The sequence below is a fragment of the Phaenicophaeus curvirostris genome, chromosome 13, assembly GCF_032191515.1.
Source record: "Phaenicophaeus curvirostris isolate KB17595 chromosome 13, BPBGC_Pcur_1.0, whole genome shotgun sequence".
Lineage (NCBI taxonomy): Eukaryota > Metazoa > Chordata > Aves > Cuculiformes > Cuculidae > Phaenicophaeus > Phaenicophaeus curvirostris.
Genome location: NC_091404.1, coordinates 20,522,982 through 20,539,066, shown reverse-complemented (window position 1 = coordinate 20,539,066; position 16,085 = coordinate 20,522,982). Strand labels below are relative to the sequence as shown.

The 16,085-nt window shown below is 46.8% G+C and overlaps 1 protein-coding gene across 4 annotated transcripts in view; it reads left to right on the top strand.

The window, feature by feature from the left end:
- The window catches only part of EDA (ectodysplasin A), a 76,853-nt gene that overhangs the window by 48,074 nt on the left and 12,694 nt on the right, over nucleotides 1-16,085 (top strand). For all 4 annotated transcript variants that reach the window (XM_069867723.1, XM_069867722.1, XM_069867720.1 and 1 more), the window contains exon 3: nucleotides 14,614-14,643. In XM_069867723.1, the coding sequence (XP_069723824.1) occupies nucleotides 14,614-14,643 (30 nt within the window). The remainder of the gene's footprint in view (nucleotides 1-14,613; nucleotides 14,644-16,085) is intronic.

Genomic DNA, 16,085 nt, shown 5'->3' with positions numbered 1-16,085 from the left:
CGATCAAATCTTTGATCTCTAGAGAGCCTCCCAGAGATAAAAGTGGCTGAACTATAAATTCCTAGAAGGAAGGAGCTGTGCTTTCCACGTGAGGCTTCACTAATATTTGTCTGGAATTAATTTGATGAACTTTCAAGTCCTTTCACGCATGCAGTGAAAGACCAGAGTGTGGAAGGCGTGGTTGGAGGGAGGCTGCTCCATCCCCTTCCCAGCTCTTTGAGTCGGGCTCGTCTTGGTGCCAACAACGGGATGGTTCTGATGATTTATGAATGTCAAAGGTAACTTTCGGGAAAGGAGCTGTGTCTTTTCTTTTAGGAAAATTTGCTTTCAAGTCTTTTGCTGTCTGTGAAAAGGTGTTTTTGAGACAGGTCAGAGCTGGTCCCGTAGGGCCAGGCGAGGGTGACGGCCGTGGCCGTGCCCCGAGCACAGACCCGTCGGGATGGGACACAAGAGGCCACGGGCAGCAAAGCTGCGTCGGTGCCACTTTGTTGCTTGCTGAAAAACCCCAATAAAACTGTGTGCAATAGTGCAGAGCTATCGGTTGGATCCTGTCGCCTCAAACAAGACTCCAATAACTCAAGGGCTCCTCCTTTGAGGATTCCGGCTTCAGTTCTCCTACCCGCCTGTCATGTTTTATGGCCGCGTTTGCTTAATGTTTGTTTGTGCCCCTCCACGCGCGGTGCCCTGGAACCAATTAAGGCCGCCAGGGCCGTGTCCCGGGCCGAGGAGCCTGCGTGGCTGCCCTGGCACGGGCCACGGTGCCGCGGGCAAGCGGGCTTTGCGGGGCGCCTGGCCCCGTCCCGGGGAGCACAGCTCGGCTTTCAGGCCAGCTCCCTGCCCGCGCCACCAAAACCAACGCTTGCACGGCTTTAAACGCTGCCACTGTTCTTTCCTTCTTCTCAAGGGCCAGGGTTACCCCCCTTGCAGCTATATTTTACGATGCGTTCTGCTCTGTGTTACCCACTCCACCTGTCACTTAATTCCCTTTACTTCACTAAAACGTGACCCCCTCCAACATCTCTCTTATTTTCCTTTCCCCCCTCTTTCCTTTTTGCCTTGGTGTGTTTATGCTGCTGTGGAACCGCTGCTGCTCCCAGATTAACAAATCATCCTGGAGCTGGTAATTAGCAGCAGTTGTGCTAAAAGGAACCATCAAGAATGTTAAATTAGTCCACTTTTAAATAAACTGTGTATGAAATGTTACATCTGTATTCCCAGAGCACCAGTAAAAATGCTGCTGGCTCTTTGCTAACAGAGCCAAAATATGGGAGTAGCATGGTTGTAACTACAGAGACAATTCCGTGCTCTGGAGGTTGTAAATAATGACAGAGCATTTACAAAGCAGATGGCAATAGGACTTTTTAAAAAACGTTTAAAAAAAAAAAAAGAACTCAAACCCTAGTTTCTTTCTCTCCTACTTTCATCTCTGTTTCCAGTTCAGTCCCTGCCGTGCTGCTTTCCTGGTTTGTTTGGTTTTTGCTTTTTGGTTTGGGTTTTTTTTCCCCTTCCTAGATTTTTTCATATTGGTGAGAAACAGAAGTGATTGTTATCCATTCTTTGATTTGGAGCATGGCAGCTGGGAAGAGCCTGAGCAGATGGCTGTCCTTAAGCTGACAACAATTTGGTTCCTACTACTTTGGCAGGGCTTACTGCTGAGGAAAGACCTTGGTGAGAACTCGTGGGTTTCTACGCCGCAAACGGCTTTTGTTGAGATGAAAATTAAATCCTGGGAGAGCCGAAGCTCATCTCGATCCCAGCTTCTACCTGGAGCATTGGAAGGGATGGGCCAGCTGCATGGGTTTGGGATTTCACCTTGTAGCATTCATTGCTGTGTTTAGAGCAGCTTTAGGGTGGATTTGGAGTTGGGTTTAGGATGATTTTAAGATGGTTTAGCAGGTCAGAGCCTGGCTGGGGGTGCCTGGCTCCCTCTGACCCCGATCCCACAGGTGCTGCATCTCAGCCGTCTCCGTCCTCCCTGACCTGGCGGCACTGATGATGCAATAGGGCTGGTTTGGGGTGGCTTTTTTTATATCCAGATCACAATAGTGAACTTTCCTGCCAGCTTCCTCTCCTTTGGAAAGGGCAGGTTCGTCCCTCTGCCTCCAGAACAATCAGATCCTTTGTGTCAGCCCCGTGCAATTCCCCAAAGCCCAGGCATTCCCAGAAACACAGATGTATGAAGGGCGATAGAGCCTAATTGTGCTCCGAAACCATGGTGATGAGCACGCAGTAAATACAGAACATTTCCTGGATACTGGAGCGCAGGAGACGATCCCAACAGAAAGGCTCACCACGAAGTGCTTGCGTTTAGTGGTTTCTTCTAAAATTTCTCTGTGGTTTCCCCCAAAATTGGAGAAGGAAGGAATTAAGATGATGTTTGATTTCTTGTGAACAATCTCCATCCCTTCCCTGTAACATTGCTGTCAGAGCCTGTTATTACTGTGATAAAATTAAGACTACAGCTCATTTACAGATCCTTACCCACATGTTATACCTGTTCTGATGGTGGCAGGTCTAATACCTCGGGTGCCGTAGGTGTAACATTTAAGAGAAAGCATTTTTAGACAGCTGTGGCATTGTCAGCGTATCCTGGGTTCAAACTGCTCTGAATTGTTTGTTTTAATACTGAAATTGCTTTGAGGTCAATTAGCTGCAGTGACCCTTGTCAATCTTTGCTGAAGCTCATCCTGGGAAACCATAGGCAGTTGTTGGTCCACCAGCACCGTGATGTGGTGGATACCCACGCAAGACACACTTTGTGGGAAGCTCCATGTAGCCCAGGCACACTGGGAAAGCTGAGGTGTTATCATCTAGGCTAGAGCCAATATGTTGTTTCTCCTTAAAGACTTTGGAGTCACTTTCTGTACCAAGACTGTGTGTGATGCTGAAAGCCCAACTGGTGATGTTCATTCCTGCATTATGTGCTGAGGGTGATAATTTCATGAGGATGTGCTCATGAAGGAGGAACCAGGATGTGAAAACTGGTGGAGTCCAGAATTCTTTGTTGAACTCTAGTATGTTGTCCCAACTGGATGTTTAATATTAAAAGCAATTAATTAACTGGCTAAGAGGTACAAGCCTAATTGAGTGAAGGCTGTGATGAGGAATTGTTCCAGGTGCCAAGGTTCATAGTGTATTGGTTGACATGACCTGATCAACTTGCCTTGTGTGTTCTTCACCAGCCCTTCCATGTGGGATCTGGATTGTTCCAAAAGAAACCTTGCTTAATTTTTCTTAATATTCCTAAAGCCGTGGTTAGGTGCTGTTGGTTTGTTCCATCCATAGAGCTGCTTTGGTTTGTCTTTGCCCTTCCCTGGTACCTCCTGTGTGGTTTGGATTAGGTGGTGGGATGACAACTGACAGGTTGGGAGATGCAGAGGATATTCAGAAGGCTTGAGAAGGGGTTCACCAGTCAGAATCTTCCCTCAGTTGCAGTTTCAGATTCCACTTGTGCTGATTCCACTTTGGGGTGGATTTCAGAGTTGCCCTGATGGATCCTTAGTGCTCAGCCTGCGGCTGTGTGTCAGCAGGCTTTACTGAGGCTTGAGCTAAACTCCTAAGCTACAACTGCACGTTAAGCGGGGACTGACATTATTAGGAGTGACTGGTGATTCCGTATTAATTTCACTTCTGAAAAACGGGGCTTTTCATAACCCCTCGGGTCAAATACTGAAGTTCAGGAATCTCAAATAGATTCTTCTCTTACAAAGGATGGCCAGGACTAATGAGAGGAGAACAGATGTTCCAGCCAAGCAGGAATGTGATTGCATCTGAACTATGTGTGTATCTGAACTATGGATGCCACGCACCGAGCATTGTAAATCCTGAACTCGGCTCGGAGCTGGTGATTCCTTTCCCACAGTGTGAGAGGCTCTTTTGTCTCTCCTACCGAAGGATTTGCAGCTGAGCTTTGATTTCTGTGAATAAACTGGTTCTCTGGCCACATCCACAGACTATTTTGCAGACAGACACAAGTTTGCTAGCACATGCTCTAAGCTCATCTGATTGCAGATCAGCTCTCAAAAGCTGAGGAACTGGTGCTGAGCTGGAGCACGTAGACCTTTCCAAAGGGCCTGGTACCATGAAGCTTAAAAGCATCCTAAAGGAAAAGTACCCAGTCTCCATCGAGTAGGTGCAAGCACACCACACCACAGATGTGTTCATGAACAAAGACAAAACCCTGTTCCCAATTATCTACAGAGCCACTGTTGCTGGAAAAATAATACTGTACTGCCTTCTCAAAAACACAGAAACCCAATCAGACATAAATCTCCACCCTTCGTACCTCTGCTTCCACAGAACCCACCCCAGCCAAGTTCCTGGGGTTCCCACCAGAACCTGTGGCCATCATACTTCATTTTCCACACTCTCACCAGCCAGGGAAGAAGAATATGATGTGCCTTTTGTTTTCCTTCAGGCGTTTAGGTTGGATTCCAAATGCTGGATCTTTACAGCAGAGCTGACAAATAACATTCCTATTTTGGATTCAAGTATCTCAAGGCTTTTTTTTTCGGCTTGCTGGCTGGACTCACAAGGCGTATTTTCTATATACCACTGTGCCTTAGTGCTTACTTTATCAATACCACATATTCGAATCCAGCAATTTAAAGCGTAGTATTACAGCTGTGTTTTTATTTTGTTTGTTTTATTCGGTTGTTGCTTAACACAAAACATTCTGACATTTTAAGTCATATCCCACTAAGATAAACAACTAACATATGTCATGAATTCCAGTAGAAATGATCCCCAAGTGGTGCTGCAGCAAAGTCTTAACCAAGCATACAAAAGGCTCTCTTAAACTGTTTGCTGGATGTTTTCAATGTACTCGTCCCCACCACGGCTCTCCATAAGGAATCAAGGGCAGGTGGGAGGAAATCTCTTCAGCTATCTCATCCCTGCAGAATATCACATGTTTTTCTTCTTCTTGTATGTAATTCTGCCTCATTGGATTGAGAATCATAGAATCATGGAATGGTTTGGGTTGGAAGGAACCTTAAAGCCCACCCAGTTCCACCTCTGCCACGGGCAGGGACACCTCCCACTGGATCAGGGGCTCCAAGCCCCATCCAGCCTGGCCTGGAACACCTCCAGGGATGGGGCAGCCACCACTGCTCTGGGCAACCTGGGACAGGGCCTCCCCACCCTCACAGGAGAACATTTCTCCCTAAAATGTCACCTCCATCTCCCCTCTTTCAGCTGGAATCTGTTCCCCCTCGTCCTGTCCCTGCACTCCCTGACCTTGAGCCCCTCCCCAGCTTTCCTGAAGCCCCTTCCCATACTGGGAGGAGGTTGGAGGGAGGGGACCCCAGGAGATGACCGGATCCAGCTCTGTCACCTCCATCCAGAGGTGACAGACTTTTAAAGGAGAGTTGCTGTTCCAGCCTGTTTCTTCCATGACCCCGCACCAGTGATGTTCCTTGTGCCAAAAAACCCTTAAGAGAGAGGTACGCAAGGCTTCAGGGTCTCTACATGCTCCAGCACAGGTCCCTTCAAAGAGCAGCTGATGACTTACGAGTTGCACCATCCTTTTTAAGGTAGAAAAACTGGTAAATGCATCAGAACAACCACATTCGTCCTACTCCTTCCCCATCTCCAGCTTGGGCAGAGGCAGTTGCTCAACAAGGTGCCTTTTCCTGGACAAGTAAAACAGATTGGTGGCTGATGGTCTCTTAGTCCTGTTCGTTTTGCTTGCCGCCCCTTCAGTTCTGATCATCTTGAATTTCAGCAACTAAAGACTTATTTTTACCTTTAGTACACTTAAAGCTCAGTATAACACACATCCCAGCCTACTGTCTCTGTCAATAGCTCTGTATTTTTGCATTTAACCATCCTTCCATTCCTTATGAGCTTGACCACGTTACTCCCTGGTGAGAAAAGTCTTGATTTCCATTTTTCAAACCAAGAATCTCTCTGAGCGTTGGCAGGAGAAAAAAATGTTGGCAACAACTCAAAGAACCTGTTACATGATGAGATCCTGCGTTGTTTGAAGCTGTCTGAGGAAGAGAGATTGCTGCTCTCTGGCATCTAGTGTCACTCCAGGGACTCGAGAGATGAGGCAGGGATGAGCTGTGACTTCTCTCTATTTGTTTTTAGACTGATAGACTTGAACTGGGGTCTGTTCTATGGGATCAGAGGAATAAAGATGGAGTAGGCTGCTGATCCATGGAGCTCCTGGAGCACCATCTGATCATCTGGATGACACATGACTGTAGGCTTGTCCTTTGATTGATTGCTCAGAGGAGAAGAGCAGTGAGGCGACAGAAGGCATCTCTCATGCCTAACTCACCGCAAGAGAAATGATTCTCAGCCTTTGGTGTTGGTGCCCAAGCTCTTCTCAGACCCTCCGGCCAAGGAGTATAGCGTCCCAGAAGTGTCACAGAAGGGGGGACCTCAGTGTGGAACACTTGCCCTGGAGACATATGGAAACATGAAGAATAGCCTCAAAAATTGGCTGTGGCCAAGGGAGTGCCTCAAAAGAGTACAAGATGAGCTGCAAACTCTTCTTGATCTCTCAGACTGGAGGAGACTGGCTTTGAGCGTTAGGCAGTTTAATTCAGCACAGGGGTGGGGTATCAGAAGAAGTGTCAGCTATAAATTGGCTCGAGGGCAGCCTTGGGGGCTTAGCAGCCTATAACTCCAGAATATGACAGGGCTGCCACTAAGCAAAGATTCCTGATGTGTAGGGTTTAGTGTTTCTACTGTGCACAGAGTTTGTGTGGTGAAGTTAGAGCAGCAGGCTGGGAGGTCCTCCAGGCGTGACTCTTGGTGTTGCTGTGGAAGGAAGGTGCAGTAGATGAAGGACAGAGAGGAAACGCTGGTTTATGGGATGCCATCATTTCATATGTAACCAGAAAAAAGATGATTAAGGGTGACTGTGTTCATACATGAGTTTTGAAGTGTTTAAAACAAAATTGAAACAAAAGCAGAAAGAGAAGCAATGGTGGTGGTTGAGGGAAAAATCATAGAATGATGGAATGGTTTGGGTTGGAAGGGACCTCAAAGCCCATCCAGTTCCACCTCCTGCCATGGGCAGGGACACCTCCCACTGGATCAGGGGCTCCAAGCCCCATCCAACCTGGCCTTGAACCCCTCCAGGGATGGGGCAGCCACCCCTGCTCTGGGCAACCTGGGCCAGGTCCTCCCGACTCTCACAGGAAAACATTTCTCTCTAAGACCCAGTCTAGGATTTGTCAGACGCTGGAACTGATGAACTTCATTCTGCCCTGCCCGCAGCCACCTACTCCTACTCTTTTTTTGTGGAAATCCTCTGGAATTGGTGAAGAAGCACTTTCTTTTTCAGGGAAGGGAAAAAATTCATCGTGTTTCACTATTTGTATCCCTGATATTTCAGCAAGGTCCAAGAAGCTTTCGTCTGGATAGACCAAATTTCCTGAAAATGTTGAAAACAGATTGGTTCCAAACCTCCCCCGAACCCATGTGTTCTAGATTAAGCATGTGTTTGGGAGCTAACATCCTTCTTTCCCCAACTCCACCATAGTCTGGCATTAATAACGCTGCACTTAAAGATATTTGCAAAGCCTTACGTATCTCGTACCTGTGTGAATGAAGCCAATGTCACTACACCAGATCTGCAACCTGAATTTTGGAGTTTTGACTAAGGTGGAGTTCTTTGATCTTATTCATTGGAACAACTCACATCAAAGAAGGCAGAAGATTCCTCATCACTTGAAATCTCAAGGGACACTTGAGCTTTTCATTCCACCCCCTCCACTTTTAGTCAGATAGAGACAGAGGGATTGATGGGAGCCTTAACAGGTAGGATTTCTTTAATACCTGATCATCGTAACGATTCCTTCTGATCTTCTTGTCTGTGAAAGTTGGCAGGACCATTTAATTCTCAGGCATGGGTCAAGAACGATAACATTTTAATTGCTGCTTTGACCCTCTTTTGTTAGGAAGCTCCAAGTGGCAGAGAGCTTCCTTCCTGGAGAGGTGGAATCTTTTCATGGCTGGAGGGTACTTGGTGGTCAGAGCTTTCTGCAACAGATGGAAACACACTGCGTTGTTGGGTTAAACGGTTCACAGGACCTGAGTCCTGTGACCCTCATCTGCTGGACTGCAGAGCCTGGTTGTTGTGCTCGGCTTCTGTTTCTCCTCCATCAATAATGGTATCCCAACTAATGTCCAGGAGCTCATTTCAAATCCTGTTAGCTATCTATTCTCCAGAAGTTACTGGTGGATTTGGGCAGTATTCAGTGCTTTGTCTGAGATTTAGCAAGTGGTCTCTTTGTTAAACCAGATGGTTAGCAGGGGCTGGAAAAATACTTTACACAAATTTCCATAGCTGTTGACAATAGTGATCATTAAACCTAATATTCTTCTTCCAACTACAGCCAGAAGCTCGTACTTCAAAGAAAAAGCTGCATGTTCTTTTTTTAGTGCACAAAGGCAATATAGTTTTGAAAATGTGCATGTTAGATAAGACTTACAGAGTACCCTGCTTCTGTTTTCATCTTCAAAATTAGATGTTCAACTTGAAAGTAGCTGTGGACTTGATGATTTTGGGTCACCTTATGCTTATGTTATGCATGAGTGAGAAGCGATGTGGTTTTTCTGGGAGAAGCTAACATCTCATTAATCACCCAGATTTTGTCTCTGATTCTGTTTGTAACCTGGGATGAGGATGACTTCTCAGTACCTCCAGGCTCTTATTTCTCAAAGACAGAGCAATGATGACAATATGGAGATGGCTTGGTTGTATTGTCCAGTCTTACACATTCCCCAAAGCAGAGTCACGCTTAGATAAGCAGATTGATGTTATAGCATGGTGACTTAGAGCTAGGCAAATAGACAAGGGAGCCTTAATAATCATAGAAGCATAGAATCATTTGGTTGGAAAAGAGATCTTCAAGTCCAACTGTACCTGTCTGCTACTAAGCCATATCCCTGAGCACCTCATCTGCCTGTCTTTTAAACCTTTCCAGGGATGGTGACTCCACCACTTCCCTGGCAGCCTCTCCCAGTGCCTGAGAACCCTTTCGGTGAAGAAATTTTTCCTGATGTCCAATCTGAACCTGCCCTGGCCCAGCTTAAGGACATTCCCTCTCCTCCTATCGCCTGTCACTTGGGAGAAGAGACCAGCACCCACCTCACTCCAGCCTCCTTTCAGTTAGTTGTAGATAGTGATAAAGTCTCCCATCCACTCTCTTTTCCAATGGGTTGGCACAGGCTGTAGAGGACACGGTGACTCCTGCAGCGCGCCTTCTGAAACTGGTTGAACACCTTGAAGACATCGGTAGGTGCCTTTGTTCTGAATTGGATGTGGATGCTTCTAGAGTGGTGGTGGCACTTGTTGACTTAGTTCTGCTCTTGGCAACTGAGAATTAGCGATATCTCAGCTCCTGGGTGCCGATCCTTTGTTTGACCGATTTCTGTAGTGATCAACTTTGGATGGATTTTACATAAATAAGCGTGATTACAAAGTTCTGTTCCCATTGGTAAAACCAGTTTGAACTGTTTTGCAGGAATTTAAACTATTTCTTGTTAATCCACACACACAACTAATAAGGGAATGCAGGGTTTTTTAAATGAACAATTTATATCAGCATATGTCCTAAAGAAGTTTTGGATATTTCTGTATTTATAGTAAATCACAGCAGCGTGTAGCGTGCAGAAAGAAAAATCAAGGGGGGAGAAAGTAAACTATTAATCTTTATAAGAGAAAACATGTCATATGTAATATCCTTGAGTTGCATCGCCATCTGTTTTATTTTTTCTGAAGCCCTTAGAAATGATCCAGCAGATGCTGGGGCTGCAGGAGCTGGGGGCAAGAACCTGCTCCCTGAAGCATGGTTAGATGTCTTCTGCTGCTTGCTGGGCCACAGCTGTGGGTTTACACAACAAAGGCCTCATCGATTGCAATTATTTTCTTAAGTGAGTAGCTTGTATCTCAACTGGCTCATCACTAAAGCCCGTGGCCATAGTGCTAGAAGGGACTGGCATTGCTCGGAGCTTTCTCTTTGCAGATGCCCGGCTGGATGGCTCTGTGAGGAGAAGGCTTCCAGAGCGGCTGTTCTTTGCGTGGGGTTGTTATCATATAGAGCTGTCTTCTCCTGCTTGTACCCTTCTCTCAAAGTTCACTGCTCTTGCTGGCTTTCTGTTTCCTCCTTTTCTGTTATTATCCCCTTTTCTCCCCACAGATGTGGAAAATAAGCTTTTGGAGAAGTCTAGGTCTCACGTGCCATGCAAAGCCAGGGTCTTCAAAAGCCCAGCAGGCAGTGTTGCTGCTCAAACACCTTTGCTGGGGAAATCCTGTCCTGTGATGAGAAACTCGACTGGCAGGTGATGGAGCTGAGTTATTAGAGCAGGAGCCAGTGAGCTTTCCCTGCAGGAAATAACAATGGAAGAGATTATAGATCAGGTAGCTGGCTTAGAGGTCTCAAGTCAGGGTAGTGGCTGCTTCGTACCTTAGTAGCTGTGGCTTTAGTAGCTAGGCAAAAACTAACCTCACCACTTCCCGAAGGCACTGATGAACTTTTGATGGACTTGTAAGCAGTGACCTGTGATGTCAGAGGGCTCGCTGTGAGCCAGAAGACCTCTTCTAAACCTGTCCTACTCCTTCTGGAGGTTAGAAGCCTTCTTATTCCCTGGTGGTGCCCTCATCCCATTCCTAGCATTGACAGCCAATAGGTGAGCAGTGCTTGACCACTTCTTGACCTGCCCAGGAGCCCTTGTGTGAAATTGTCCTCATTTAAGTTCATCTTTATGTAGATGATCAGGATGGACTGCATTACTCCCAGGATTTTCAGCCCCACCAGCGTTGCCCCACGTCTGCTGGACACATTTCCACTGCTTTGTTTTAGGATTGCGATTCTGCCTTTCCTGGCTGTGTGACAGCAGGCTGTGTCCTCCACAGCTCCATCTGAGGAGCTTCACCATCCAGCAGAAAACTTTATTGTTCCCTATGCTTATATAATTTATAGGACTATGCATTTCGTATGACTGAATCTCATCCTGTGCTTTTTACTATATCCTTCACAGCTGTCCAGCCTGTCTTCTCTGATACCCCAGTTCTCTTCTGCATTAACAGTTCCTGTCAGCCTCCCTTCTTCTGCAAAGCAAAGCTCAAATGAAGGGTTGAATAGAGCTGACGGCTCCTTCGAGGACGGATTAGAGCCTAAGCATAAATTTAATTTCAGATGAAAGACAGGAAATGTAGAAGGGGGTGGATTTCCCTAGGTCTGGGCTCTGGTCTGACCTCAAACATGAGCGGGCAGCATGCGGAAAGGAGGTGGGGAGGTAGGTGGGATTGGTAGGAAGAAGGACAGAAGTCAAGTGCAAGCACATATGGAGAAAAGTAGCAATGCTTGAGAAGCTGTCATGTAGAATACCAGCAGACAAGATCACGAGCTTGATCTCTAGCAAGTTCATACCAGATACTTTAAGGAATTCACGAGGAACAGAGGTGGTATTAGAATCATAGAATGGTTTGAGTTGGATGGAGCCTCGAAGCCCATCCAGTCCCAACCCCTGCCGTGGGCAGGGACACCTCCCACTGGATCATGGGGCTCAAGACACCATCCATCCTGGCCTTGAACACCCCCAGGAATGGGAAGAATTTCTTCCCAAAGTCTAATCTAGGCCTTTCCCCTTCCAATTTAAAGCCATTGCCCCTCATCCCATCACTCCAGGCCCTTATAAAAAGTCCCTTCCCAGCTTTCCTGGAGCCTCTCTCAGTACTGGAAGCTGCTCTAGAGTTGCTAAGAGACTGTTACCAGTTTAGACTCAATTGGGAAAGATCTGATGAGTTTACCATTTTGAGCAATAATTAGGAAAATTCCATCTTCTGGTGTATCAGATGAACCTTAGGGCTCCCTGCTACGATTAAATTATCCACCTCCTCCTATTGGGAGACACACAGATGCAAACTCCAGCGACTCAGAAGCTCCCAAGGCTAATAATATTGGGGTTTTTTCATGTCAGAAGTATTTTTGTGTTTGTCAAAAGATTCACTTCCACAGCCGTAACATCTCTCTCTGCCGTGCCTGGAACAGATGCGTGTGTTGTAATATAGACTGCGAACATTGACATCGCATGTGGTTCTCATTCCTCCCATTCATCTTTGAAGCTAATTGGTTCCATCCATCTCAAATGTGTTTGGCTTGCCGCAGCTATTTGTACTTTCACTCTGGTTATAGCGCTAATGGTGTGATATATATAACATGAAATAAACTCTCGTGACTCCGAGGTCTGCAGAGACACAGACGCAGCCCTTGCATTTTGCTTGCTGGGCTGGGTTGGGTTTGTTTTTTTAAATTATGTCCCCTAGACAGTTTTTCCCTCTGCACTGAAAACGTTATTAACTAGCTGGTGGCGAAGACGAGGGCTGGTGGAGATGGCTGGCACGATCGCGGCTCATTCAGCTTTATGGGGGCTCAGGAAAATTCTTCACAGAAAGGGTCATTGGGCACTGGAACAGGCTGCCCAGGGAGGGGGTTGAGTCCCCTTCCCTGGAGGTGTTTAAGGCACGGGTGGACAAGGTGCTGAGGGACATGGTTTAGTGTTTGATAGGAATGGTTGGACTCGATGATCCGGTGGGTCTCTTCCAACCTGGTTGTTCTATGATTCTATTCTATGATTCTATGAAATGCAGAAAGAGGAGTTGGCATTTGCCAAACATTGATGGTTTTGCAGTTCATCTGCTGGTGGTGGACCTGCTGGTTGGCTTCAGGGTGGCTCCCTGGCAAGAGAGTGGGACTGATGTGTTGTCCTATCTAAGTGTGAACATATGGATTAGTAAAGAGTAGTATATTAGCTGGAATAATAAATTAGGTAATGCCATAACTGTCCCATGACCCAACAGTATAAAATCATGGAATCATAGAATCAGGTAATGGTTTGAGTTGTAAGGGACCTTAAAGCCCATCCAGTCCCACCCTTGCCATGGGCAGGGACACCTCCCACTGGATCAGGGGCTCCAAGCCCCATCCAGCCTGGCCTTGAACCCCTCCAGGGATGGGGCAGCCACCCCTGCTCTGGGCAACCCGTATAACGTATGTTGTAGTATAATGTCAGCAAATTAATATTCCTGTTGAAAAGGCATTGGTAAGGTTGCCGGCTATTTTTTTTTTCCCTTTAGCCACGGGAATGTGGCATTTCTGTACTAATTGGTCATTTGTCTTTCTCTAGAAGCGCTGACTCAAAGCAACCTCATTACCTTCCATTCATTATAAGCGCGTCTCGGTTAAAGGTGACTGCAATCCTCGATGTGTGTTTAAACCCAGATTTTAGAGGGATTTCAGTGATGTGCGGTGAGGCAATATTCAGGGATTTTTGCAGATCATTCCCATCCCTGATGAATTTTTGAGGAAGCAATGGAACATGTTTCATGCTTCAGCTTCTGCTCAAAAAGTCATGTAGTTTCTCAGCCTCACTATAAATATTCTCAGCTCTTGCGAGGGAGGCTGTATTCCTATTGTTTGAATAACCCAGTTCATACTAATCCTTTGCTTTTGGGCTTTTTTTAGTATTTTATTATCTTCAAACAATTTGGCTCACAAGTATTTGGGTTGCTGCTCTCAAATGAGAGCTGAGTCACGCTAACTTTCTTCTGACTTGTCCTCATCAGGAAGTGAAATGTGTCGGCTTTAAATGTTAAGCTTGGCAATTTCAAGCTAGCAGAGAAAATTCACTTATGGCTGCATAGACCACAAATGCATCCCTTGTCCACTTGGAAAATAATCTGCTGTGTGGGGATCGTGGTTTTAAGTGGTTTCTGCTGAATCTCAGGGTTTCTGCTCTCTGAACACAAGCTGTGCTGCTTTAAGCATCTTCAGGGGATCTGTGTGGCAGATCTCTGAACAAAATTCTGAAGAGTGTTCACAGAATCACAGAATCATTAAGGTTGGAAAAGCCCTCTAAGCTCATCCAGTCCAACCCCACTGTGGTGACTGAACCATGTCCTGAAATGCCACGGGCGCTCACTTTTTGAACCTCTCCAGGGATGGAGACTCCACCACTGCCCTGGGCAGCCTCTGCCAGGGCTTCACCACCCTTTCAGTAAAGAAATTTTTCCTGATGTGTAATCTAAACCTCCCCTGGAACAACTTGAGATCTATCACTTGTTGCTTGGGAGAAGAAACCAGCACCCACCTTGCTCCAGCTTTCCAGGAGCTGCAGAGAGCAATGAGGTCTCCCCTCAGCCTCCTTTTCTCCAGGCTAAAGAGCCCCAGGTCCCTCAGTCACTCTCTGCAACCCTTGTTCTCCAGCCCCTTCCCCAGCTCCATTTCCCTTCACCAGACACGCTCCAGCCCCTCAATGTCCTTCTTGTAGTGAGGGGCCCAAGACTGTGAACCCAAGATTTGAGATGTGGCCTCCCCTGTGCTGAGTCCAGGGGACAATCCTGTCCCTGCTCCTGCTGGTGTTGTACCAGTCGTGTGTTGCTGGTTTGAGGGAGGGTGAAGCAGATCTGGGTGCCAGTAAAGTTGTTATAGCTTCACAGCAGTGGTTTGTACAAAACAGAGAACTCTACTCCTTCAGCTTTCTGGTTTTGTTGCCAGTTCTCTTCCCCCTCTGGGTCAGTGGGTGTTGTTGGGGATTTTCTACAATGAGATGATCGCTGAATTTCACGAGTTTTCTTCTTTTCCTTTGTAGGTCCAAGTTCAGTGAAAAACAAGAAAAAGGGTAAGTTTTGAGTTTTAATTTCATTTTCCTTTCTGTGCCTGTGTTGCCTGGCTATGAATTCTCTTTAGCCAGCATCAAGGAGAAAGCACAGGTTCTCTTCTCCAGGAAGGGCAGGGGTTAACGTGGTGCGTGGTCCCACAACCCAGCTGCTCCCATGGTAGGACTGTGGGACCTGTCAGCAGGGGAGCATCCGTGCTCACTAAGGCCCTCCTTAAAAGCTCAAGGAAGTTAATTCCATTGTATAGAAGTCATTCCAAAGATGGTAGAATTAAACAGTTGAGTGGAATTGAGTCACGTACCAGCTACTGGGAGCTGCTTGCTGTTTGCCAGACCATCTCTGCCAGAACTTTAGCTTTCATCTCGGCCCTCCAAGGACTTGCTGCAGGTTGTGGTCTCCTTCAGAGCCACCGAACTCAGTGCGGATACGCTCTGCATCTCGCTTCTGGGTGTGTATTAACCACCAAAGTAGGATTTTCTGTGTCTGTTCTGAGCTCTGGACTGTCTGGGTGTTTGGTCTGACTTGCTTATGTCCCTCAAGCTGGTTGCAACTGGTAATCGGGTGTGTTTGAAAACCCCTGTCAATGAGTTGTGAGGTGGGTTATTTGGGAGTCAGCCTGGAGGTCCAACGCCGTCCCTGTTTGTGTGGGGTTCCTCACGGTCACTCGCTTCTTTTCTACCTGAGCGAGTCAAAAGGTCTGAGTTCCCCCATTTCAGGGAACCCATTTCAGCCCATTTTTGCTGCTCGTAACCACCCAAATCCTTCTGTGCACGTTTTAAGAGCTGTGGTGCTGCATGCTCACAATGTGCTGTAGGTTACTAGAAATGCAAACACCATGTGCAACTGCCTCTGAAGCCCAGGGAGCTCAGGGCATCGCGGGGCTCGTGCAGCGTGTGCTCAGGGCCAAGCCTGCGCAGCGTGAACAGCTTCAGTGTCAGCTCTCTGCTATTGTAGCTAATGAGCGTTTAATTAAGAGGGAAGTTAGCGGTTCAGCACCTTGCTGTGTCCTCTCCGTGTGTGCCGGCGCGTGGCCGGGGCTCCTTGCCCTCCATCATCACCTGCGGCTGCACGAGTGGCTGAACACTGTCTTTCTGTTCTGCTGTAATTGCACATCCCATCACAGTTAGAAAATTGGGATATATTTACCCTGAAAAGCAGTGTAACATATTATGCTTGACAAGTTTGTCCTAACAAAACCCCGAGCCTCGAAACCGGTGTTAAATCAGCCACGCTAATCGCAAGTGATGGCTGTGGGGTTCACAGTGTTTCTGCAGTAGCAGGGGATGGCGTGGAGCTGTATTACATACAGCTGGAGCGCTGTATAAAATAGTTTAATTTTATGGTATTGTCACATTTAATTTTGTTTAGAATTAGAGTGTATTGTTTGGCGAACTGTCGTGGAACCAGCATGTAAACGGTGATTAAGGAAACCATCCTGGTTCTC